Raw genomic sequence first — 25768 nt, 5'->3', positions numbered from 1 at the left:
TAAATGATAAATCAGTGTTGGGCTTGATATGTGACAGGAGCAGCAGAACACCAACTTTAACCGCCATAAATATTTACTTCATGTCTGTGTATGGGGGGTTTAGTATGTTTTTGTGTGGCTGGTATTGATCTGTTTGATTTAACACGAAGTAGGAAATACATTATTTAGTGCACAGACACATTTTGGTGTTGTAGTTTTTTCTCTGTCAGGACAAGAGGTGCGTCAGGTACGAAAGTCCATTTCCACCACATAAAATTTTAAAAAAGGCACCAATCATTATGCAAGTTCCTATCTCTATTGTTCATTATCCATTGTCCACCTCTTTAAAGGGAGAGACCCAGAACACTCTGGAGAGACTACATGTCTCGACTGGCCTAGGGACGCCTCATTATCCCCCTGAAGAGCTTGAAGCAGTAGCTGGGGAGAGGGAGGTCTGGATTTCTTTACTTGGACTGCTTTACCCTGACCTGGAAAATAACAAGATAGTATCTTGAAATAATGAGATAGCAAAGATAGCTTGCTCTTTCTGTAAGTTGTCCCTTGACTATCCTACTCCTGCCGACAACTAAATAACCATAAGCAGGGGCAAGGGAGCTGAAGCACCCCTAATTTGAGCCCAAGCGCACCTAAAAATAAGAGGAACAGGTATTTTTTTAATGGAAGTTTATCTCTCAAAAGCTAAAATTATTTTTTAAAATGTAAGAAAAAAAGACCCATAAAATGTGAAGGACTGGCGCCCCCTCCAGGGTGTGTTCCCGCCTTGTGCCCAGTGATTCCAGGTAGGCTCTGGACCCACCACTGCCCTGAACTGGATAAGGGTTACAGACAATGAATGAATGAATGATTTTAATAAGGAAAATACTGCAATCCCCACCCCCCTCCCCTCACCCAAATTGTTTAATCCATTTTCTCTCCTACATACGCATATGTTTACACACCTATGACACATGTGTGCCTAAGCACAGAGCCTCTGACATCTAACACCCATTCACACTAGCAGGCGACAAAGTGACAACTGTCCAGTCATTTCCTGTGAAAGATTGTGGTTTGTAGCCACGATTCAGCGACAAGCAGCAAGTGACAAATCTAGCTGAGATTTTCTCAACATTATGCAAATGAGTTATGATGCTGTGAAGCGACATTCTGAATGATTGGCTGCAAGAAATTCTTTGATCCAATCATAAACGCAGGGCGAAGTTTGAAGACAAAGTTTGGCCAGCTTCTGCTCTCTGAACCACCCACCCCCCGAGACAACAGAAGCGGCCCTGACACACCTACAAGAGACAAACTTGACCTAAGTGACTTGTTGCCTGCTGGTGTGAAGACGCCCTGGAGGGGGTGCAAGTCCTTCACAGGGCGACACTCAGTCACACATTCACACATATGGACACTTTTGAGTCTCCAATCCACCTACCAACGTGTGTTTTTGGAGCATGGGCAGAAACGGAGCACCCGGAGGAAACCCACACAGACACAGGGAGAACACACCACGCTCCTCACAGACAGTCACCTTGAGGAAACCCACGCAGACACAGAGAGAACACACCACACTCCTCACAGACAGTCACCTGGAGGAAACCCACGCAGACACAGGGAGAACACACCACACTCCTCACAGACAGTCACCCGGAGGAAACCCACGCAGACACAGGGAGAACACACCACACTCCTCACAGACAGTCACCCGGAGGAAACCCACGCAGACACAGGGAGAACACACCACACTCCTCACAGACAGTCACCCGGAGGAAACCCTCGCAGACACAGGGAGAACACACCACACTCCTCACAGACATTCACCCGGAAGAAACCCACGCAGACACAGGGAGAACACACCACACTCCTCACAGACAGTCACCCGGAGGAAACACACCCAGACACAGGGAGAACACACCACACTCCTCACAGACAGTCACCCGGAGGAAACCCACGCAGACACAGGGAGAACACACCACACTCCTCACAGACATTCACCCGGAGGAAACCCACGCAGACACAGGGAGAACACACCACACTCCTCACAGACATTCACCCGGAGGAAACCCACGCAGACACAGGGAGAACACACCACACTCCTCACAGACAGTCACCCGGAGGAAACCCACGCAAACACAGAGAGAACACACCACACTCCTCACAGACAGTCACCCGGAGGAAACCCACGCAGACACAGGAAGAACACACCACACTCCTCACAGACAGTCACCCGGAGGAAACCCACGCAGACACAGAGAGAACACACCACACTCCTCGCAGACAGTCACCCGGAGGAAACCCACGCAGACACAGGGAGAACACACCACACTCCTCACAGACATTCACCCGGAAGAAACCCACGCAGACACAGGGAGAACACACCACACTCCTCACAGACAGTCACCCGGAGGAAACACACCCAGACACAGGGAGAACACACCACACTCCTCACAGACAGTCACCCGAAGGAAACCCACGCAGACACAGGGAGAACACACCACACTCCTCACAGACATTCACCCGGAGGAAACCCACGCAGACACAGGGAGAACACACCACACTCCTCACAGACATTCACCCGGAGGAAACCCACGCAGACACAGGGAGAACACACCACACTCCTCACAGACAGTCACCCGGAGGAAACCCACGCAAACACAGAGAGAACACACCACACTCCTCACAGACAGTCACCCGGAGGAAACCCACGCAGACACAGGAAGAACACACCACACTCCTCACAGACAGTCACCCGGAGAAAACCCACGCAGACACAGAGAGAACACACCACACTCCTCACAGACAGTCACTCGGAGGAAACCCACGCAGACACAGGGAGAACACACCACACTCCTCACAGACAGTCACCCGGAGGAAACCCACGCAGACACAGGGAGAACACACCACACTCCTCACAGACAGTCACCCTGAGGAAACACACCCAGACACAGGGAGAACACACCACACTCCTCACAGACAGTCACCCGGAGGAAACCCACGCAGACACAGGGAGAACACACCACACTCCTCACAGACATTCACCCGGAGGAAACCCACGCAGACACAGAGAGAACACACCACACTCCTCACAGACAGTCACCCGGAGGAAACCCACGCAGACACAGGGAGAACACACCACACTCCTCACAGACATTCACCCGGAGGAAACCCACACAGACACAGGGAGAACACACCACACTCCTCACAGACAGTCACCCGGAGGAAACCCACACAGACACAGGGAGAACACACCACACTCCTCACAGACAGTCACCCGGAGGAAACCCACGCAGACACAGAGAGAACACACCACACTCCTCACAGACAGTCACCGGAGCGGGACTCGAACCCACAACCTCCAGGACCCTGGAGCTGTGACAGAGACCCACCTGCTGCTCCACTGTGAGGCCCTCCTTAATTTACATGTCAAGCATATTATACCAAAGACTAGCCATGTGTCTTCTTTACTCATCAAGCACTGCCATGAGAAGGTTCATCATCAGGGAAGAGGATTGACTGTCAATGAATTGCAATCCCAAGGAATTTGGGTCATAGGATGCAGCCGTGCTGTTGCCTCATATATTTACAAGAGTAAACATGCAGGAAATATAGAAGGAGTACACAAGATCTAAGAACAGCAGATTTGCCAGAAGAAAGAATGGACCATTTTATGTTGAAACTGGAACTGAAGAAATACATAGTCTTCATAGTTTGGAGAGAGATTAGTCTCAAAATACTTTACAAATGCGTACATATTAATCCACAAATAAAACACAAGTCACAAATATGTTTCACTCTTCACCAGTGAACTTGTAATATGTACAAATACAAAGCATCAAAATCAATATGTGAGCGGCCAGTGTTCTTCCAGTGGTCACTCAGAACAAAACTGAACACAACAACAGCCTTTAATTCACTTGTGGAGGATCATTTACCTTCACTTTTGAGAAAGAAATCAAATGGAAGCTGCTGAAAATACTGCAACTGGTGTAGATTCACTTCTGTAGAGGAGTTACTGAGATGTAAAGTCAAGGTTAATCTTGTCGTTTATAAACACTGTGCTGTAAATGAAACTCCAGAGCAGTGGTTTAGTGAATAATATTTATTTAAAGTTTACTTTATGAGTTTTTAATGAAACGATAGCTGCACACACACGACGACACAGTCGGGTCAGAACCGGTCCTTCAGTCTTACAGAGTCAATAACATCAGATTTTTAAACCAAATCCCTCCCCACAGAGAAAAACAGGTCTCCCCCAATCAGCAGGTAACAACTAGAACTCAACGTCCTCCAACTGTTTCCCTGAGGGATGTCTGCTGTAGGAGTTCTTACACATGCAGAGGGTGAGATAGAGGTGGTCCTGGTGTGAAAGTACACCCTCTAATCAGAATCCGGGTTATATTCTCTGATCAGGATGCCGTACGGACGGATAGACTCCTCCACGATCTCCTTCTCCTCTTCCACAGACGTTCCCTCAGGAACAGGAATGAGCCAGTAGAGCTCCTCATCAGTGACGACCCTCTTCTCGGGGTTGATCCGGTTCTGCATCATCACCAGGTACGTCTTTCCATTTTTCTCGGATCTGAACTTCTTACGCATGGCGTAAAACTCAGCCTGCTCTATATCGGGAGTGGAGTAGATCCCTCGCCCATAAACCTCCCCAGGCCCGGTTTTGTAGTGAGATCTTACGATGGCCTTCGCTCCCTCAATGCTGGTCCCGTGGAAAGACACCGGCCACTCTCCTCTTGAAGAGTGGCTCCTCCATCCCCCAGTCCCCAGCCACCTGTTCCCATCAGGATACTTATCTAGAACCTTCAGGGCGAAGCGGTACCAGCCCCAGGGTCTTGTGTACGGTTCTCCACCTCGAGAACAATCATCAGAATCAGAGTCAGAGTCAGGACCTTGTCTGAAGTCGTAGTCGTAGTCTGGGTCTAAGAACTTCTCCAGATCCACAAGGAGCTCCCTCCTCAGAGCTGAGGCCCCAGTCTCCGGTTCTCTGTCGATGAGAAGGTGGAGGTCACTCAGAGTCAGTCTCCGCAGGAGTTTAGCACAGGACTGTGGAGATGGCTCATAGGGGATAATCCTCGAATCGTACACAGTGCTCAGGAAGTTGTCCACAGTCAGTTCTTTAAGAGCGGGGCTCTCTCTTTTCCGCTCACTGAGTGCCCTCACTGTGGTTCCGGTGAGGGCTGAGAGAGCCTCCAGGAGAACCGTCCTGTCAATGTCCGGCATCTTTCACTCACTTTATCCACAGAGCGGTGGTGTTTTATACCCCCTGAGGGTGCAGTGAAGGGAAAGTGTGTATTTATAACTGTGTCACACGGCTGAGAGGACATTAGGAGACATTTACTTTCTCTTTGACGAATAAAAGTAGAGAAAGTAGATGAACTTTCTGTTGTCTGTAATTTGAACCCCAGGGCTCTGAGCCGCGGGGAGCAGCTGCACCCCGACAAACTTTCTCTTTCTCTCACACAAGGATCAGTCTGACTGTAAATAACTGTCATCAGCCTCCTCTACTGCACATGAAGATTATCTGGGGTTTCATCTTTCATTCAGTCATCTTCTGTAATTCCTTCGTCCTGAGCAGGGTCCACGGCACTTCCCGGAATCACCGGCACATTCAGGAACTCACTGTGGAGAGAGTAACATACACTTACACACTCACCCAGTCACTCAAACACTCACCCAGTCACTCACTCACTCACCCGGTCACTCACACACTCACTCACACACTCACTCAGTCACTCACACACTCACCCAGTCACACATTCATACACTCACCCAGTCACTCACACACTCACCCAGTCACTCACACACTCACTCAGTCACTCACACACTCACTCAGTCACTCACACACTCAATCAGTCACTCACACACTCAATCAGTCACTCACACACTCACCCGGTCACTCACACACTCACCCGGTCACTCACACACTCACCCAGTCACTCACACCTGTAGACAGTTTCACTCATTCACACACACACACACACACACACACACACACACACACTCACCCAGTCACTTACACACTCACAACTGTGGATATTGTCACACAGCTAATCCAACCTAATAAACCTAACCAGCTATGTTTGCACTGTGGGGGGTCTTTAAAAACTCCAGCAGCACTGCTGTGTCTGATCCACTCTACACCAGCACAACACACACTAACACACCACCACCACGTCAGTGTCACTGCAGCGCTGAGAATGATCCACCACCACATCACACCTGCTCTGTGGGGGTCCTGAGCGCTGAGGAACAGGGGGAAAGAGGGGTTACAAAGTATGCAGAGCAACAGGTTCAGGACTACAGGGAGTAACTGTAGAGCTACAGAGTGACCGGAGTGGACAGTGGAGCTGAGAGAGCTGAGAAACAATGTCTTTGGAGATGGTTTTAGAAAATATACAAGAAAAAAAGAAAATATACAAAGAGCAAGTCACAGTAGAGTGAAGGTAAACAACAAGAATTCCTAAAATTCTAAGTGTTTAAACAATACATTTATAAGTAAATTAAATAAATTAAATCTAAATAATGATAAAGAAGAAATAGAGGGAAAAAACATAGAGGAAAAATCCTCCCGAGCTGCAGGTGGCGGTGTTCTTTCTGTGTGCCGTGATCTGATTGGCGGGCCCGTGGACTATATCAATGACGTCAGGCGGAAGTCCCGCCCTCTTTTTGCCGTGGTGCGCTGATCTCCAAACGGCGTTGTCTCGTGGTGAGCAAAAGTTTTCTTTTAAAACGCTTTAAAACACAGCAAACACGGGCTTTTTCTGCGTTAAACCGGTCACAGACCCTACATTAAGAGTTTAACTGATAAACACACGCGCTCTGTGGAGTTAAATCGCTGTATTTCCGCTGGTTTTGTGTAGATTTAGGACGAGGCCTGTTGGCGCCTTCCACGCCGAGGGAGAGAGAGCGGCTCCGTGAATAAAACACTGCGGTTACTTTAGTATTTTATGATGTTTGTAAGAGTTTAATCACCCAGAACGTTTGTTTTTTTAGCCACACAATGGAAAACGTTTTTAAAGAGTATTTTTAATGAGCCCGTGTCCGTAAGTTGCTTTATTTTAAAGGAGAAGGCCACCCATTTTTTACTATTCCACCTGTAATCGGTGTAGTAGTGTTTCAGTGTGAAGTGGTTGGTCGTAGAGAAACGCTGCAACACCCGAGGAACCAGGGGGTCTTAAACGAACCAGGGTTTCTCAATGTAGTCGGATAAGTTAAGCCTTAATCAGATGTGTCCAGTAGAACTGGAGCTGAGGGACAGTCCCCAACTCTGTTTGAAGTTATCTGACTTACAGTAATCCTTTGTGGAGACGGGGGGAATGTAGATGTGTCCACAGTTTAGTCCTCACTCTGAGCGCTTTAAAGTAGGACCTCTGCTTCCATTCACCTCCACTGTGCTCCAGTATCATTGCCTGAGGAGGTTCTGGTTCTGATCCGCTGCACACTGTTAAAGCCTGGCTCTCCTGTGAGCGTCCAGGTGTCGGAAGTGTGCGAGAGGAAGGCGCTGGGTTTTCGCTGACACCGCGAGGGCTCCGGCCCCATGACCGGGGTTAGATAGTGACCCGAGCTACAGCCTTTAAACCTGCAGTGTCTCGCCTATGCTTTTATCCTTTTCTTTATAATTCATGCTTCTTCCTTTTTTCTCTCCTTCCTGTCTGTTTCTGCTGTTATGTTTATTTCGGTTATTGTTTCTGTCTCGTTTTTGGCTCTCTGTCTCCTTTCTCCTGCTTATGTTTTTCTGCCTCTTTTTCCACCACGTTCTGCTGTTGTTTTTTTGTGGCTCATTGCCTCCTCCTCTCTTTCAGCTCTCCCATTAAACTCGTTGCCCAGGGAAAGTGGTCACGATGTCCGGAGGTCTAGACGTCCTTCAGATGAAGGAGGAGGATGTGCTGAAGTTCCTCGCTGCAGGAACTCATCTCGGAGGTACCAACCTGGACTTCCAGATGGAGCAGTACGTCTACAAGAGGAAGAGTGACGGTGAGAGACGGGGGGCTGAAAGATCTGTGAAATTACAAAGATAGGGATGGCCTTTGTGTGACAAGTAGTAATTCCACACAGTCACAGCATTTCCTCACCATCCAGAGAGAGACAGGCATTAAACTACAGCAGTGTGTGTGTGAACTGTGTGTACGGAGGAGCAGTGTGTGTGTGTGAGAACTGTGTACGGAGGAGCAGTGTGTGTGTGTGTGTGAACTGTGTGTACGGAGGAGCAGTGTGTGTGGTTGTATAAACGTGGACGTCTGTCCTCTGTCCAGGCATTTACATTATTAACCTGAAGAAGACGTGGGAGAAGCTGCTGCTCGCTGCTCGGGCCATCGTCGCCATCGAGAACCCGGCAGACGTCTGCGTGATCTCCTCCAGGAACACCGGCCAGGTAAACTCACGGATACACCTGGAATCACCAGGTCTCTGACTTCACTGCAGAAGGGAAAGGGCCCTTAGTTTTTAACAGAAGTTAAATTAGTCCGTGAGGTTTTATTTAGAGGGTGCTCTAAGGGGCAGTCAAAGGCAGTGAAAGATGGAGTGAGTTAAAGGGGGGGGTGGAGATGGAGGTGCAGGTTTTTCCCCCGGTTGTTTTGGCTGATTGTGCTGCACACTGTTAAAGCCTGGCTCTCCTGTGAGCGTCCAGGTGTCGGAAGTGTGCGAGAGGAAGGTGCTGGGTTTTCGCTGACACCGCGAGGGCTCCGGCCCCATGACCGGGGTTAGATAGTGACCCGAGCTACATCCGTCTCCATCAGAACTTCTCAGGTTTTGTCCTGATTTTCTTCCCCTCAGTGGAGCTCTTTTCTCCTGCGGTGAAGGGTGATCAGGGCTGGTGTTTAATAGAAAGCAGTGTTAATATTCTCTCTCTCTCTCACACACAGAGGGCTGTGCTGAAATTCGCTTCTGCCACCGGAGCCACGACCTTCGCTGGGCGTTTCACCCCAGGAACCTTCACCAATCAGATCCAGGCTGCTTTCCGCGAGCCCCGCCTCCTGATCGTCACGGACCCCCGCGCTGACCACCAGCCTCTGACTGAGGCGTCCTACGTCAACATCCCCACCATCGCCCTCTGCAACACCGACTCCCCGCTCAGATACGTCGACATCGCCATCCCCTGCAACAACAAGGTACAGCCGCAGGGCCCGCGGTGTTTCTGATAAACTGTCCGGGGGGGGGGAGATGTGAACAGCAGCTAAACGCATGTTTACTCATGTCTTCAGGGTCCTCACTCCGTGGGTCTGATGTGGTGGATGCTGGCCCGTGAGGTTCTGAGGATGCGGGGAACCATCTCTCGGGAGCATCCCTGGGAGGTGATGCCTGATCTGTACTTCTACAGAGACCCAGAGGAGGTGAGGAACACAGCTTTTAAATATTTGGAAACGTCCAGAAGCCCTTTTTAAAATCAGCGTCCTGTGGGACCTTCATCTGGACTCGAGGGCGGTGGGGAACGATGCTGAAAATGTAGAACCCACTCCAGTCGACCCCAAGTGTTCACCAGAACGATGGGGATGAGTCTGACTCTGATTCGTTTAAACAAACGGGACTCAGGAGTCCAGCTGTTTTTAGACGTGTCTTTCCCCCTCTGTTTAATGCAGTGAAGGACCTGATGGAGGGTGTGTTCTTGTGAAACTATAAAACCAATGTCTTTTCTCTGCGCTGATCATAAACGCATCCTGTTTACTTTATTAGATACGTTCTTTGTTGATCCTGAGGGGAATTTAACAGCCTCGTATTATAAATAAAGTACAATAATAAAAAGGATTTTATATTTTAAACTAGAGATGGATGATACGACCTGAATTTATATCGATACTTTTCTCACTTTTGGTCGATGCAATATAATTCTGAAACTGAAGAAAGCCACAGAAACGGCCAAGAACTGAACACAACACATCACCATCAAACAACAGTCCCCAGGCCTCGTCAATGTTGTTATTTTTAAAGTAACTTTATAATTGAGTGCTGAACTGATGATAGCGCCCTCTAATGACCGTCAGCCCGTGACACGCTGTAAATATCTACTAAAAATCATCATAATTATTGACACTTTTGACAGAGTTGTCCAGCCCTGTCTTTAACTAACCTCCTGTGTCCTCTGTTTAGATCGAGAAGGAGGAGCAGGCAGCAGCGGAGAAGGCCGTGGGGAAGGAGGAGTTCCAGGGCGAGTGGACCGCTCCCGTGGCTGATTTTGCTCAGCCCGAGGTGGCCGACTGGTCCGAGGGCGTCCAGGTCCCATCTGTCCCCATTCAGCAGTTCCCCGCCGGCATTGAGGGTGAGACACGGCACCTTCTACGACCTCCTGAGTGCGCACACGGAGCAGACCTGGGCACAGTTTCACACGCCTGAGCTGAAGGGGGTTCAGAAAGCCCAGCCCAGAGCTGGTTCTCCTCCTAACGTGTTGAACACAGATATTTTAAAAGAATCTAACGCCACATTCAGGAGAAACTCTAACACAAAAGACATTGATTTGAGATCTGAGTTTTCTGCTATAAATGAGTGCATTTAAAATAATTTGACTAGTATTTACATCGTTGTATTTGTCGTAAACTGTTGGTGTTTGTTGATTTTTCTGCAGCTTCTGCTGCTGCTGCCGCCGCCGCCACAAAACCAGCCCCAACGGCCGAGGCCTTCCCCGGTGAGTCTCCTCTCCTTCCTCGTCCAAGTAAATAAACCGTCTCCCACTGTGTTCTCAGAAGCTGACTGACTGTTTGTTTTACAGAGGACTGGAGCGCCCAGCCGGCGACCGAGGACTGGTCTGCGGCTCCCACCGCTCAGGCTGGAGACTGGGGCGGCTCTACTGCAGACTGGTCTTAAACCGGGTCTTAAACACAGTGCCACAGCTTTCAGAACGGTGTTCCTCTGGAGTTCAATAAACATCTCTTGTTTAAATTGTTGTTTTTTGTTCATTCTTTGTTCAGTGAAGCACCTCACGAAACTGGCCAGTAACTCACTCATCACTCGCTGTCTAAAATTAACCACAAGGGGGTGCCATTAGGGGCTTTGCCTCAGACACTTTTATTTTTTACATTTATTTTGAGTTGATACCTTCAAAGTAGCTTTATTGGGACTAAAGTCAATAACATTTCATAATTTACTCTTGTGTCGTCATAATGACAATGTACATGTTATAATCACATTCTATTTAACAAAAATATGAATGTAGAATAACAGTCTCACAAAGTGTTTTTTTTTTTCTCCCAAATTACAATTTAACTTAAAAATAAAAATAAAAAAGAACTTGGTCCTGTTACACCTCCTTAAAAAATAGTTTGAAAAATCATCCTAAAAGTTAATAGAAATGTTAACAAACTCAAAATCCCTTATAAAGTCAATGTCTTAAGATTAAAAACGATCCTGTTGTGTTTTCAAATGTTCAAAACTCTCATTTTTATTTTATTGTAGTTTATAACTGATTAGAACTCCTGAGTTGAACGCTCCAGGTCTGAAGAGTAGTTTAATTCTAGTTGGTGTAGGAGATTTGACGGGTTTAGTGTTTAAGATCGGCTCGGTCTGAGCGTCCCCGTGTTTCTATGTGCTATTAATTTCTACGGAAAATTAAAACAAAACCTCGGAACTCATTTTAAATCGCAAAAAAGCTTCCACCCCAGATGGGACTCGAACCCACAATCCCTGGCTTAGGAGGCCAGTGCCTTATCCATTAGGCCACTGGGGCTTATTGGCGACTTCTGGAGAAACGGTCCTTTTTATACATAAATATACCATAGTAATGCCTCACAAACATCTTTAGAGTGAGTTACATTTGTGTGAAATCATTGTTATTACGCTTCATTGTGGTTTCCTGTGGTTTTTAATGCGGAAAAAACACAAAAATCTTCCTTTTGCAGATTACCCCGTTGCCTAGCAACATTGTGTTGAGGATTAGCGTTAGCATTAGTTTGCTAGATTTTAGCACAGAAGCTATTCCTCGTTGTCGTCGAATAAAATCAATATACAGCAGATCTGTGGGATTCAGGGATGAGATTAAGGCGCGGATTATGTGAGAGGAATGTAGCAAATATTTCCAGATACATTTGAAAACAGGCTTTTAGAGCTAATAGCGTTAAAAAGACGTAGTTTATTCGGCTGTTGGCTGTAGAGACCACTAGCGGAGTAAAGGCTCAGCTGAAGAAGCTGTGGGAGTTTCTACGTGTTTTTACCTGTTTTTAAGATATATTTCTGTCCTGGAGGCGATTATGGTGTAAAAAGTATCACTACACTTCATCGTTTTGAAGAGCATCAGCAAACAGTCATGGTAAATACTGGAATACTGGTTATTGTCTGATATTTAATGCGCAGTAGTGTGAAGTTGCATGGCTTTTGTGTTAATATTTCAAAGATGTAGTCAGTTTGGGAAACGTCTGCTCATTAATACGTCACTTAGCAAAGATTACTTTCACTGGTTCTACTGTAACTACTACACTTCTGCTTTAAATGAAACCAGTAAAGGCTTCATAATTCGTACTGTTGTTATTATTACTGCATTCAGAAATAACTGTTGAACTAATGAAAAATGAATGTAGCTCTCCGCAGACGCTGAACCATGTTTTACCAGAACACACTCATCTCTAACAAATGTGCTGTCTCATCAGATACCTGTCTGTGACGTCACAAACATGAACGAGTCCCTTGTCACCTCTTGTAGACAGTGGTTCATCTTCTTTTAGTTGTGATTTGTACTGTAATAAATGAGGTTTTCTCTGAAATTGTGGGCTTTGGTGCAATGTTTCTGTTGCAGATCCTGTCTCGGGTAAAACCAGCACTGGGAGGAGACACAGTAGTAAACTCCAGCGAAAAGAAAAGAAAAAACAAAACCAAGAAGACCCCACGTCTGGAGGATTATTTGAACCAAAGAGACTACCTGGGAGCCCTCACTCTGCTGGAGGTGGCTTTGTTTCCCTGATACACCTTCACTATCAGATTAGACTCTGTAGGGTTTACAGAGGGTGGTCGGATTGACTGGACCTCAGAGAGACTGATAAGCACTACCACCCTCATGTGTCATAGCTTCTCGGTTTATTGAGTCTGGACCACGTTTAGATTGAGAACACTTCTGTTTTTTTTAAACTTACCTGAGCTCACCTGATCTTTTTAAGATTTTTAATGAAAACACTAAAGTTAAAGACATGTGTGTCCATCTCAGCCGTCAGAAATGTTATTACTGATACAACGTGTACCTGCTTTATCTGTTTTCCTTTTACACTTTATATAGACATCCTCTTTTAACCCTCAGTGAAATGTGTGTGTTCAGTTCCAGAGGAATGCAGGAGTGCCGGAGGAAAACACTGACCTCTGGGTCGGATTCTGTGCCTTTCACCTCGGAGACCACAAGAAAGCCATGGAGGTCAGAGATTATGACTCTAAACATCTGTTTAGTGACTAAATACAGATCCATACTCAAAATAATATACTTCTCTTAACTCCTCGAGTGGTTATACATTGAGGAACATACACCGCAGATCTGTACTACCTCAGTTCTACAGCTAGCAGATGAATGTATGAAAGTGCAGTGTGTAGAAGAGCTGTGAAGTCTACACTGACTTGTTTATCAGTGTCTGATCTTGTACTGTGTTCTGTGTGTGTCTCAGGAGTACAAGTCCCTGTCCGTGAAAGAGGACTGTCCCCCTGAGGTCTGGGTTTTTTTGGGCTGCTCTCTGTTTTTCCTCGGACTTTATAAAGAGGCAGAAGAAGCAGCCAATAAAGGTCTGGGCATCTCTTATTTATTAAAGTGGTCTTTACTGTGAACATTGGAATGGAAAGCTCAACACAAGCGCAGGAATTACGTGGGCGTATATTTAAAGAGGGGGATCTGGTGTCAGAAGTGGGATGAATAATGTTAACTTTGTTTCCTCTATGTTTCCTCAGGGCCCAAAAATCAACTCCAGAACCGACTGCTCTTTCACTTAGCCCACAAGGTCAGAGCTGTTTCCTTATCAGAGAGGTCTTTATAAATCTGTGTCTAAAGGGTGGAGAAACTGACATACTCACCAGAGTCAGAGCAGTGGACAGTGGAGGTGAATGGAACCAGACGTCCTCCTCTAGAAGATACTCACAGAAAGTGAATACTTTAAATGTCTTCTCAACTCAGTCAGTGTGTGTCCCTCACAGCGTCCTGTACGTCCCTCTCCACCAGGACTGGGTTTAAACACCACCCCCTTCTGCACACTACACTCAGACACCAGCCCTGTGTCCCCCACCGTCCACTGTCCCCCACCGTCCACTGTCCCCCACCGTCCACTGTCCCCCACCTTCCACTGTCCCCCACCGTCCACTGTCCCCCACCGTCTACTGTCCCGCACCGTCTACTGTCCCCCACCGTCTACTGTCCCCCACCTTCCACTGTCCCCCACCTTCCACTGTCCCCCACCGTCTACTGTCATTACTTTCTGTGAGGGGCTTTTAGAGGAGGACGTCTGGTTCCATTCACCTCCACAGTCCACTGCTCTGACTCTGCAAATTTCTCTAAACCCAGGATGCTGTCATCAGCATGTTTACACATTTACAGATTTGCACAGACTTTGTAAAATCAGTAGACCCCCTGTAGCGGTGCGGTGACTGTTCTGGTCCTTGTGGTTGTTGTGCTGTAGTTTGGGGACGAGAAGAAGCTGATGGGTTTCCACCAGAACCTCGAGGACGTGACGGAGGATCAGCTGAGTCTGGCTTCCATTCACTACATGCGCTCACACTACCAGGAGGCCATCGACATCTACAAACGCATCCTACTGCAGAACAGGTAACACACCTTACAGAGTGGTCACAGCCTCTGAAGATACACAGCTCAACCCTGTGTCCACTGTCCACTCTCTGTCCACTCTGTGAGACACTCCTCCCTCGTTGGTCCACCTTGTAGATGTAGAGTCAGAGACAGTAGCTCATCTGTCGCTGCACAGTGTGTGTCGCTCGTCCTCTAGTCCTTCATCAGTGACACAGGACGCTGTCGGCTGGATGTTTTTGGTCGGTGGACTGTTCTCGGTCCAGACACTGAGGGGTTTAAAAACTCCAGCAGCACTGCTGTGTCTGATCCACTCTACACCAGCACAACACACACTAACACACCACCACCACGTCAGTGTCACTGCAGCGCTGAGAATGATCCACCACCACATCACACCTGCTCTGTGGGGGTCCTGAGCGCTGAGGAACAGGGGGAGAGGGGGGTGATGAAGTATGCAGAGCAACAGATGAACCCCAGTGTGTAAGTGTAGAAGTACAGAGTGACCGGAGTGGACAGTGAGTGGAGTGGATCTGTGTTTAGGGACATGAAAGGAGGAGTTCTCAGGTGTGTATTGATTCTCTGTGTGTGTGTGTGTGTGTAGGGAGTTCCTGGCTCTGAATGTGTATGTAGCTCTGTGTTATTATAAGCTGGACTACTACGACGTTTCTCAGGAGGTTCTAGCTGTTTATCTGCAGAACTTTCAAGACTCCACCATCGCACTCAACCTCAAAGCCTGCAACCACTTCAGACTCTACAACGGGAAAGCAGCGGAGGTGAGTGCCACCACGTGTTTATACAGTCCTGGAGCAGCTGCACATGAGCCTAAGGTCACCATGTCTAATGCCAGGTGTGGGTTAGAGGGGTATAAACTACACCAGCATTGAGCTGTGGAGCAGTGGAACTGTGTTTGAGGTCAGGGGCTGGTGTTGGGATTAGTTCTAGATCACATTCACCACTCCAACTCACACCAGAGGAACCCCATCACTCCAGAGACACAGGGGGGCATAATGACCTTATGGCACTTCTCCACCAGGTGAATCAGGTCCTGGTTCTGGAAGCGGGTTCTTGTTTAGTGGCTGTTCTCTCGTGGTTCAGAGCGAGTCGAGTAGGGACTAAACCGTGGCGTGTAAACCCTGCAGAGCGCTGATCGTCCAGAGAGAGTCGTCACTCTACGCCACGCAACGCAGACGACCAGCACCAACTCTCCATCTGTAAAATCTCAAGCTGCAGCAGAGATCACGTTTGTTTTTATCCGACTCACGACGGCAGCTCGTAAAATGACGCCGTGGTCTTTTGAAGAGGTTCAAACGCTCCTCGGATCGGTGGCCGACGAAAGAATCCAGCGAGAGCTGGACGCTGCAACAAGGAAGGAACAAACTCTACTGATCTGTCTGAACTGATGACGGAGCTGTGTTCAGTCCCAAACAACAACAACACGCCGATACACCACGAGTAAACACCGCTTAACGTTACCACCGCCGTTGTTGTGGTTTCCAAAGCCCACTGTTCCCCTTAGAGACGGGGTTAGAGACGACACTGATACATTTCAGGGGGGAGCTGTGGGTGTGGGGTTGAGTAGAGTATGTACCATGCAGTGGAAGAACGCCATTAAGCTCATATGTAGCTGCTTCACATTGTTCTCCAGAGGTTATACACAGTGTCCACAGGTTTCTGGTTCTGTTTGAGTGTGTTTTGTGTGGTTCCACAGGCGGAGCTGAAGAACCTGATCGATATCTCCTCCACCTCCTTTGAATTTGCGAAGGAGTTGATTCGTCACAATCTGGTGGTGTTTCGAGGCGGAGAGGGAGCTCTGCAGATCCTCCCTCCTCTAATCGACGTCATCGCCGAGGCTCGACTCAACCTCGTCATCTACTACCTCAGACAAGGTACACTCCCTCTAACACTGCCTCAGACGAGGTACACTCACTCTAACACTGCCTCAGACGAGGTACACACACTCTAACACTACCTCAGACAAGGTACACTCCCTCTAACACTGCCTCAGACGAGGTACACTCCCTCTAACACTGCCTCAGACGAGGTACACTCCCTCTAACACTGCCTCAGACGAGGTACACTCACTCTAACACTGCCTCAGACGAGGTACACTCCCTCTAACACTGCCTCAGACGAGGTACACTCCCTCTAACACTGCCTCAGACGAGGTACACTCCCTCTAACACTGCCTCAGACGAGGTACACACACTCTAACACTGCCTCGGACGAGGTACACTCACTCTAACACTGCCTCGGACGAGGTACACAGTTTCAGTATGTTCAAGTGTGTGTTTTTTGTTTTAGATGATGTTCAAGAAGCGTATAATCTCATTAAAGACCTGGAGCCCACCACTCCTCAGGTACACACACCTCTCTCTGTCTCTCTCTCTGTGTCTCTCTGTCTCCCTATGTCTCTCTCTATCTGTCTCTCTGTCTCCCTCTGGCTCTCTCTCTCTCTCTCTCGTTCATCCCCACTCTCACTCTATAGTAACTGGAGCTATGTACACAGTAAATAAATGTGGACAATGATAAAACAGAGATTAGTTAACGTTACTGTTTTATCTTTGATAAGCTCAAGAGCATCAGTTAAACTCAGGTGTAGGATTCTGAAACTGATCTGTCTGTATCACTATGTTCAGATCATTTTTACATGTGCCTTCGTTCCTGTGTGTGTGTGTGTGTGTGTGTGTGTGTGTGTGTGTGTTTCAGGAGTATATCCTGAAGGGTGTGGTGAACGCTGCTCTGGGGCAGGAGATCGGATCAGTGAGTAACTGTAGATAGAAACACACACAGTCTCCACATCCTGGCCTCCTCTGAATCAGTGATGTCCACAAATATTAACTCCCTCAGAACCTTGTATCTCATCTTTTCTATTGGTCCATTCTTCAGGATATGAACCTGTTTTAAACCCAGAGACACACTCAGAAATGATAGAAGTGTACTGTGAGAAATAATGAACACATCTAAGAACTAAGAAACACTTTATGAAAAAGGTGTGTGTGTGTGTGTGTGTGTGTGTCTTTCAGAGAGATCATTTAAAGATTGCTCAGCAGTTTTTCCAGCTGGTCGGAGGCTCAGCGAGTGAATGTGGTAACGTCATCTTTAACAATAACATCATTAACTCCGCTCTGCTCCGCTCTGTCAGAGCAACACCTCCCCTCCGTCCACCACTGGCTCTGAAAGGATGTATGTTTGTCTCTTCTCCGGTGTGTGGCTTGTGTGGAGATACGAGGTCTTGTTCTGACAGTGACAATGTAGTTTCACACGTTTCTGATGAAAATATCTGCTCATATTTACACACTGAGTTCATTATAATAATCACAGCTCCAGAATCTCTGTGAGGCTCCACTGAGCTGTAACGGAGAATAGAGCCTCTGTCGCTGCTACTCCTGGATCAGCACTGCTGAAACGGCACTATGTAACTTATGGAGGAGGATAGGGAACCTCCTTCCTCCCTCCCCCTTGATTTCAGGACAGTGCTGTAAAAGTGAATTACACTCTGTAGCTGTAGGGGGCGCCCAGGAGCAGCAACAACAAGTCTCACCTAGTGTTAAATAAAGTGTATGAGATTAAAATAATCAGAGAATTCAGTCGTCACTTGACAGGCCCGTGTGTGTGCCTGTGTGTGTGTGTGTGTGTGTGTGTGTGTGCCCATGTGTGTGTGGGTGTGTGTGTTTCAGACACTATCCCAGGTCGTCAGTGTATGGCGTCATGTTTCTTTTTGCTGAAACAGTTTGAGGATGTTCTCATCTACCTCAACTCAGTCAAGGTAAAGTAAATAAACCACACACACACACACACACACCATCAGCCATAACTTTAAAACCACTCAGACGCAGGTCGAGCTCTGGGGCAGTGAACAACACTGTGTTCGGTTCTTCTTCACTTCACTAGAGTTTAATATTCTTTTATTATTCTCATTATTGTAATTGTTCCAGGACTTTTGTTTTATGTTTCTACTGTTTATTTATTTATTTATTTTAATTTGCACATTGACTTCTTTCATTTTTACTGATTTACAAGGTTTGTGTGAATGAATGAATGAATGAATGACAGATTCTCACAGGCACTGACCCACTTTGACCAGAACCACGTAGCTCCGCTCAGACGACTGGGTCGGCGCCGGTCTGATACAGAGAGGATTGTAGGGTGTCTGTCTCAGATCAGACCTCAGTCCAATCAAGCTCCAACACGACCGATCCCTGGCGGCTCCACCTCGCAGTTTACAGTGTGTAAAGGGTCTGCCGCTAGTGTCTGAGGCTCCACACACCACAGGACACCTGCAGCGGTCGCGTACGACCCATGTCTCTGTGGCTCTGAGCTGTTTGGTTTCACACAGAGAACCGACATCACATTAGAGATATTTATGTGTAATTTACACTGGGGACATGTCCTCACCACTTTCTGAAAGTGTCCTCTGTAATGATTCTCTGTAGCAGCTCAGTGAAGAGCCCTCCTCTCTGATATTAATGAGTCAGAGCTGGTGTCTCCCCCTGGTGGACGGCTGTGGAGCTGCAGTGTACTGTGCTTCTGGTTCCTCTGGTGAAAGATATTCTACGCCACATGACGCTGAGATATTACCCCCAACCGGGTTCCACTCCTGACACCAGAACCAGAACCTGCTCCAGTGAGCTCCACTCACGCCGCCTTAAAACCTTCCCTCAGCTCCTCCTTTCAGACCCAGCACTGATTTCTGTGCCGTGACCTTGTGGCTGAACTGAACCCGACATGACTCCACTTCCTCGTCCCCGCAGCCCCGTTACACCCTGATTATCCACACGGGTCAGGGTCAGGGCTGATGTGTGTGTGTTTTAATAATAAACAGAACCGTTTATCAGCGCTCCAGACGTATGATGATCCTCTTTCTGGTTTCAGAGCTATTTCTACACGGACGACACCTTTAACTTCAACTTCGCTCAAGCCAAAGCAGCGCTGGGGAACTTTAAAGAGGCCGAGGAGGTACTGGACCTGGCTCAGTCTCACACACGCCGTTCTGTCTGAGTGTTTGTAAAGGATTCACTGACTCTGACTCTCTGATTCACTGATTCTGACTCTCTCACTGCGGCGGCGTGCAGGTGTTCCTCCTGATCCAGAGCGAGAAGATCAGGAACGATTACGTGTATCAGAGCTGGCTCGCTCGATGCTGTACGTCTCACTGCATTAATTCTTCACCTTCTGTGCACAGATTACACCCAGAGCCTGCACCCTACCCACACTGTAGAGTATTTACACGTTAAACCAGGTCTTTAATCCTGTGATATCCTGTATATAACAGTAATAGAAATTATAAACTGTCATGGCGACAGCTTTGGGAAGAGTCTGGGGTGCTACACGGCACTGCAACATGTTTCTCACTTGGAGGGGCATCTCAAAGGGCACCTCTCACGCTTTTTGATCCCAAAGGGGGTGTGAAATTGACCCCAGACCCCACAGTGCACCTAGAGGGCGCTGTGTCCCATTCTCTCCACTGACGAGGCTTCTATCAGGAAACGTACCCGTGTTCGCTCTGATGTAGAAACTCCCTGCACATGCCATTGTCTCCTGAATGTGTAAAACACATAATACACATTTCCTAAGTTGAAATAACATTAAATTCATATTAAAATGAGTTGCTTGCATGCTTGTAGCTGTGGTTGATTTTGGTGTTGTGACTGATCACACTAATCCCAGCCCCAGAAAAGCGTGTGACGCTGTGTCTCCGCACCGCTGTGTGTTTCAGACGTTATGAACCAGAAGGCTCGGCTGGCGTGGGAACTGTACCTGAAGATGGAGACGTCCTCCGACTCCTTCAGCCTCCTGCAGCTCATCGCTAATGACTGCTACAAGGTCAGACCCTGGTCTCCTCCGTTGTGTTGGATGAAGGACTGTGTGAGAGCTGGTGCTGACTGGTGTGTGGTTGTTGTGCAGATGGGTCAGTTTTATTACGCCGCCAAGGCGTTCGACGTCCTGGAGAGACTGGACCCGAACCCGGAATACTGGGAGGGGAAGCGAGGAGCGTGTGTCGGGATATTCCAGTTAATCCTCGCGGGAAGAGAGCCCAGGTCGGAACACACTCAGGAACCACAACACAGAGCAACACACCACACATCAGCCTCAAACACACTCTCTGACTCCTGCTGATACACACGAGGCTCAGGGGCGGGACACGAGGGTGGGACACAGGGCAGAACACGGGTGGGACATGGGGGTAGGACATGGGTGGGTCTTAGGGGCAGGGCACGGGGGTGGGACAGGAGGGCAGGGCATGGGTGGGACACGGGGGTATGACATGGGCGGGACACCGGGGCAGAACACAGGGGTGGGACACATGGGCGTGACACGAGGGTGGGACACAGGGCGGGACAGGAGTGCAGGACATGGGTGGGTCTCAGGGGCGGGGCACGGGGGTGGGACACGGGCAGAACACAAAGCCGGGACTTAGGGTCGTGGGCATTTTCTCAGGACAGTGCTGCGCTTAGATCCACAGCCACAGCACAGACCAGGGACAGACGAACACAGCTGAGTTTATTTAAACTCCTCGGCCTGGTTTTGTTTGAATGCTGAGAGTTGAAATATAATCGGATTGTGTGTTTATTTATTTGTTTATTGTTTGTTTGTTTGTTTGTGGGTGGTCCAGAGAGTCTCTGAAGGAGGTGTTGCCGATGTTACGGAGCACAGGAAACCCTCAGGTGGAGTACATCATCCGGATCATGAAGAAATGGGCCAAAGACAACAGAGTCACGCTGTAAACAAACAGCACTGTGTCCACACGCTTTATTTGATTTAATCATTGTGTAAAAGGCATTAATCCCTCCGTTAAAGTCCTTATTAAATATATATTTCACAACACTGTAAAACGTCCATATTTTTGTAAATAAATCACATTTATAGCAAAAAAAGACAAATAAACACCAAAAGAAGTATTTCTGTGTTTACATCTGGTGTTTTTCTGATTTATTCGCAGTAACCCTCTTTCTTTCCACACTGACTTCCATCACAACAATCAAACACTTTACATTCTCACACTGATCACATCCATCACCCTTTAATCCCCTCAGTTACACCCTGAAAAACACACACGACTCCAGAGTAAACTTCACCTCACACACATCAGTTATTCTTTATCTTCTACAGTTTTTCAGAACCATTTTCTGTTTTTCTTTATTTTAATATATTTTATTATTTATTATTATTATTACTGATTTCTTTTAAATAGAAGATAACTACATCCTCTACAGAGAACACACTGCTGCACAATTTACACATCCACCATTCACTAAATTTAACACACTGTGGGATTCAGGTCAATCAGACTTAACACGCTCAGAGGAGAACACTAACCTCTGTTCATCAGACTCAACACTCTCAGAGGAGAACACTAACCTCTGTTCATCAGACTCAACACGCTCAGAGGAGAACACTAACCTCTGTTCATCAGACTCAACACGCTCAGAGGAGAACACTAACCTCTGTTCATCAGACTCAACACGCTCAGAGGAGAACACTAACCCCTGTTCATCAGATTCAACACGCTCGGAGGAGAACACTAACGTCTGTTCATCAGACTCAACACGCTCAGAGGAGAACACTAACCTCTGTTCATCAGACTCAACACGCTCAGAGGAGAACACTAACCCCTGTTCATCAGACTCAACACGCTCAGAGGAGAACACTAACCTCTGTTCATCAGACTCAACACGCTCAGAGGAGAACACTAACCCCTGTTCATCAGATTCAACACGCTCAGAGGAGAACACTAACCTCTGTTCATCAGACTCAACACGCTCAGAGGAGAACACTAACCTCTGTTCATCAGACTCAACACGCTCAGAGGAGAACACTAACCCCTGTTCATCAGATTCAACACGCTCAGAGGAGAACACTAACCTCTGTTCATCAGACTCAACACGCTCAGAGGAGAACACTAACCCCTGTTCATCAGATTCAACACGCTCAGAGGAGAACACTAACCTCTGTTCATCAGACTCTACACGCTCAGAGGAGAACACTAACCCCTGTTCATCAGATTCAACACGCTCAGAGGAGAACACTAACCTCTGTTCATCAGACTCAACACGCTCGGAGGAGAACACTAACCTCTGTTCATCAGACTCTACACGCTCAGAGGAGAACACTAACCCCTGTTCATCAGATTCAACACGCTCAGAGGAGAACACTAACCTCTGTTCATCAGACTCAACACGCTCAGAGGAGAACACTAACCTCTGTTCATCAGACTCAACACGCTCGGAGGAGAACACTAACCTCTGTTCATCAGACTCTACACGCTCAGAGGAGAACACTAACCCCTGTTCATCAGATTCAACACGCTCAGAGGAGAACACTAACCTCTGTTCATCAGATTCAACACGCTCAGAGGAGAACACTAACCTCTGTTCATCAGACTCAACACGCTCAGAGGAGAACACTAACCCCTGTTCATCAGATTCAACACGCTCAGAGGAGAACACTAAGTAAATGTAAATGAAAACATAGTTAAGAAAATATGGTAAATGTTTGTTATCTATCAGTTTAGAGTGAAACAAAAAGAGAATTTAGTTTATATCCATTTTAAAGCCTGTTTATATCCGGTGTGTTCCCTTCCCTGGATCCACAGGTACAGAGGGTGTGAACAGAGACGCTGTGTAGATCCAGGGTTAATCTGATGTTTTAAATGTCTGTAAACTTAGGGTTTAAGAAAAGTTCTAAATTGTTGTTATAATCATTACAACTCTAATGAGCACTAAATGAGATCTAGGGCGTTACTGTGCACTCATCCCTAGTGCACTCGGTAGGGATTAGGGATCCATTTGGGACGCAGCCCCATGCTCCCGTCCCCTTTCCCGTTCCCGTTATCTTGTTTACTCTGAGGCCGAGGATGGACACGGGCAGCGAGAGGAAAGGAGCCTCTGAGGCGGCTTCGGCGGCTCCACAGCCCGCGGTCCAGGCCCCGTGACCTGACAGCGGCCCTTCGGTAGCTCCACAGCCCGAGAGGCGCACCCCCGGTGAGGAGCAGCGCGCATTGCTCACTCTCTCAGCCCGCAGCTGGATGGCTGAGGCCAGCGGAGCTCCTCCTCCTCCTCCGCCGCCGCTGAGGCTCCGAGATCCGGCCAACAGGAGCAACAGAACCCCTCCCTGGGAGAGGACTCTGCGGCTGGAGCTGGACCTGTCGGAACCGGACGAGCTCTCCTCGCCCGAGTTTAACTACGGAGAACTCATCCAGTCCCTGCAGGTCTTTATTTACACTTTTCAGTCCACCTTAAATAGTGCTCCAGCTGATGTTTCCGTTCCACCTTAAATAGTGCAGCAGCTACAGACTTTCACCCTGTTGATGTTTCCCTTTCACCTTAAATGTTTATCTGTGTTTAGTTGTGAGTTGTTTGTTTGTTTGTTTGTTTAAAGGCGTTGTGTTGTTTATCTCTGCAGACGAAGACATGTCCAGCCCCTGCCCCTGACCCCCCCGAGCCCGACCCCCCGGGTGTAAGTGCTGCTCGTCCGAACGGCTCCAGTGTTCCTGACTTTATCCGTCTGCAAACCTCCATCCATCCATCTTTTCATCTTTTAATCTTCCCTCATTCTTTCATCTCTCTTTACATCAATGTCTCTGTCCTCTGTCCCACAGTCCCTCTGTGCCTCTGTCCCACAGTCCCTCTGTGCCTCTGTCCCACAGTCCCTCTGTCCCACAGTCCCTCTGTGCCTCTGTCCTCTGTCCCTCTGTCCTCTGTCCCACAGTCCCTCTGTCCTCTGTCCCACAGTCCCTCTGTCCCACAGTCCCTCTGTGCCTCTGTCCTCTGTCCCACAGTCCCTCTGTGCCTCTGTCCTCTGTCCCTCTGTCCCACTGTCCCACTGTCCTCTGTGCCTCTGTGCCTCTGTCCCTCTGTCCTCTGTCCCACTGTCCCTCTGTCCCTCTGTGCCTCTGTCCCTCTGTCCCTCTGTGCCTCTGTCCCGCTGTCCCTCTGTGCCTCTGTCCCTCTGTGTCTCTGTCCCTCTGTCCCTCTGTCCCTCTGTGCCTCTGTCCCTCTGTCCCTCTGTGCCTCTGTCCCGCTGTCCCTCTTTCCCTCTGTGCCTCTGTCCCTCTGTCCCGCTGTCCCTCTGTCCCTCTTTCCCTCTGTGCCTCTGTCCCGCTGTCCCTCTGTGCCTCTGTCCCTCTGTCCTCTGTCCCTCTGTCCTCTGTCCCTCTGTTTTCTGTGCCTCTGTCCTCTGTCCCGCTGTCCCTCTGTCCTCTATCCCTCTGTGCCTCTGTCCCTCTTTCTCTCTGTTCTCTGTCCCGCTGTCCCTCTGTCCTCTGTCCCTCTGTCCTCTGTCCCTCTGTTTTCTGTGCCTCTGTCCTCTGTCCCGCTGTCCCTCTGTCCTCTATCCCTCTGTGCCTCTGTCCCTCTTTCTCTCTGTTCTCTGTCCCGCTGTCCCTCTGTCCTCTGTCCCTCTGTCCTCTGTCCCTCTGTTTTCTGTGCCTCTGTCCTCTGTCCCGCTGTCCCTCTGTCCTCTATCCCTCTGTGCCTCTGTCCCTCTTTCTCTCTGTTCTCTGTCCCGCTGTCCCTCTGTCCTCTGTCCCCCTGTCCTCTGTCCCCCTGTCCTCTGTCCCTCTGTCTCTCTGTCCTCTGTCCTGTCCTGGTGGTGTGTGAATATTGTTCTTAAACACAGCTCCTGAAATGTCTGGTGTATGTTTTATTTTCTGACAATGTTTTTCTCCTTTTCCTGAGTCTGAGCAAATAACATGTTTACAAACAGGTATTTATTGTTTATAAACAAGTGTTATAGCAGGTGTTTATAAGCAGGTGTTATTGCTGTGTAAAAGCTGTTTTATAAGGAAGTAGAGTTTATATTTATCTGTGGTTGTTGTTTATAGGGCGCTGTGGGCAGGAGGAAGAGACGAGACCGGGCTCAGGATCTGATTGATATGGGTTTTGGTTACGATGAGAATGACTCCTTCATCGACAACTCAGAACCTGTGAGTCTTTACAGAACCGAGTCACAGAGAACCTGCTCTCACACAGTCTCTCTCTCTCTCTCTCTCTGTCTCTTTCTCTTTTTCTGTGTCTTTCTGTCTCTCTGTCTCTCTCTCTCTCTGTCTCTCTCTGTGTCTCTCTCTCTCTCTGTCTCTCTCTGTGTCTC

At 48.1% G+C, this 25768-nt stretch overlaps 3 protein-coding genes and 1 non-coding gene across 5 annotated transcripts in view; 3 read left to right on the top strand and 1 right to left on the bottom strand.

Moving 5' to 3' along the window:
• The first annotated feature begins 6590 nt into the window (after positions 1-6590).
• rpsa (ribosomal protein SA) lies at positions 6591-10851 on the top strand. The gene is made up of 8 exons (XM_066664441.1): positions 6591-6694; positions 7791-7962; positions 8241-8359; positions 8850-9095; positions 9189-9317; positions 10072-10240; positions 10544-10603; positions 10688-10851. Exons 2-8 carry the CDS (start codon positions 7830-7832, stop codon positions 10780-10782), a joined length of 951 nt encoding a protein of 316 aa, XP_066520538.1. The 5' UTR covers positions 6591-6694; positions 7791-7829; the 3' UTR covers positions 10783-10851.
• A 717-nt stretch (positions 10852-11568) lies between these two features.
• trnar-ccu (transfer RNA arginine (anticodon CCU)) lies at positions 11569-11641 on the bottom strand. Its single transcript has one exon. It is a non-coding gene; the product is annotated as a tRNA-Arg (tRNA).
• A 78-nt stretch (positions 11642-11719) lies between these two features.
• ift56 (intraflagellar transport 56) lies at positions 11720-21562 on the top strand. Its single transcript, XM_066664848.1, has 17 exons — positions 11720-12220; positions 12704-12850; positions 13217-13309; positions 13554-13668; positions 13831-13880; positions 14553-14698; positions 15282-15453; positions 16389-16566; positions 16982-17037; positions 17387-17440; positions 17704-17767; positions 18358-18446; positions 19553-19636; positions 19753-19822; positions 20397-20503; positions 20585-20718; positions 21294-21562. Exons 1-17 carry the CDS (start codon positions 12218-12220, stop codon positions 21403-21405), a joined length of 1674 nt encoding a protein of 557 aa, XP_066520945.1. The 5' UTR covers positions 11720-12217; the 3' UTR covers positions 21406-21562.
• Positions 21563-23521: 1959 nt separating this feature from the next.
• The window catches only part of LOC136690819 (ubinuclein-2-like), a 19240-nt gene continuing 16993 nt past the window's right edge, over positions 23522-25768 (top strand). For both annotated transcript variants that reach the window (XM_066662852.1, XM_066662851.1), the window contains exons 1-3: positions 23522-23888; positions 24083-24136; positions 25503-25604. In XM_066662852.1, coding sequence (XP_066518949.1) covers positions 23706-23888; positions 24083-24136; positions 25503-25604 — 339 coding nt within the window. In that variant the 5' untranslated portion in view covers positions 23522-23705. The remainder of the gene's footprint in view (positions 23889-24082; positions 24137-25502; positions 25605-25768) is intronic.

Source organism: Hoplias malabaricus, chromosome 3, assembly GCF_029633855.1.
Source record: "Hoplias malabaricus isolate fHopMal1 chromosome 3, fHopMal1.hap1, whole genome shotgun sequence".
Classification (NCBI taxonomy): Eukaryota; Metazoa; Chordata; class Actinopteri; order Characiformes; family Erythrinidae; genus Hoplias; species Hoplias malabaricus.
This window is presented reverse-complemented; position numbering and strand designations above follow the sequence as displayed.

Excerpts from the sequence above, each read along its gene's own strand:
- rpsa (XM_066664441.1), top strand. The coding sequence starts at position 7,830 with ATGTCCGGAGGTCTAGACGTCCTTCAGATGAAGGAGGAGGATGTGCTG. Across the intron at positions 8,360-8,849 it reads CCTCCAGGAACACCGGCCAG|AGGGCTGTGCTGAAATTCGC; the intron begins GTAAACTCACGG and ends TCTCACACACAG. Across the intron at positions 9,096-9,188 it reads CCATCCCCTGCAACAACAAG|GGTCCTCACTCCGTGGGTCT; the intron begins GTACAGCCGCAG and ends TCATGTCTTCAG.
- ift56 (XM_066664848.1), top strand. Across the intron at positions 13,310-13,553 it reads ACCACAAGAAAGCCATGGAG|GAGTACAAGTCCCTGTCCGT; the intron begins GTCAGAGATTAT and ends TGTGTGTCTCAG. Across the intron at positions 20,504-20,584 it reads TCGCTAATGACTGCTACAAG|ATGGGTCAGTTTTATTACGC; the intron begins GTCAGACCCTGG and ends GTTGTTGTGCAG.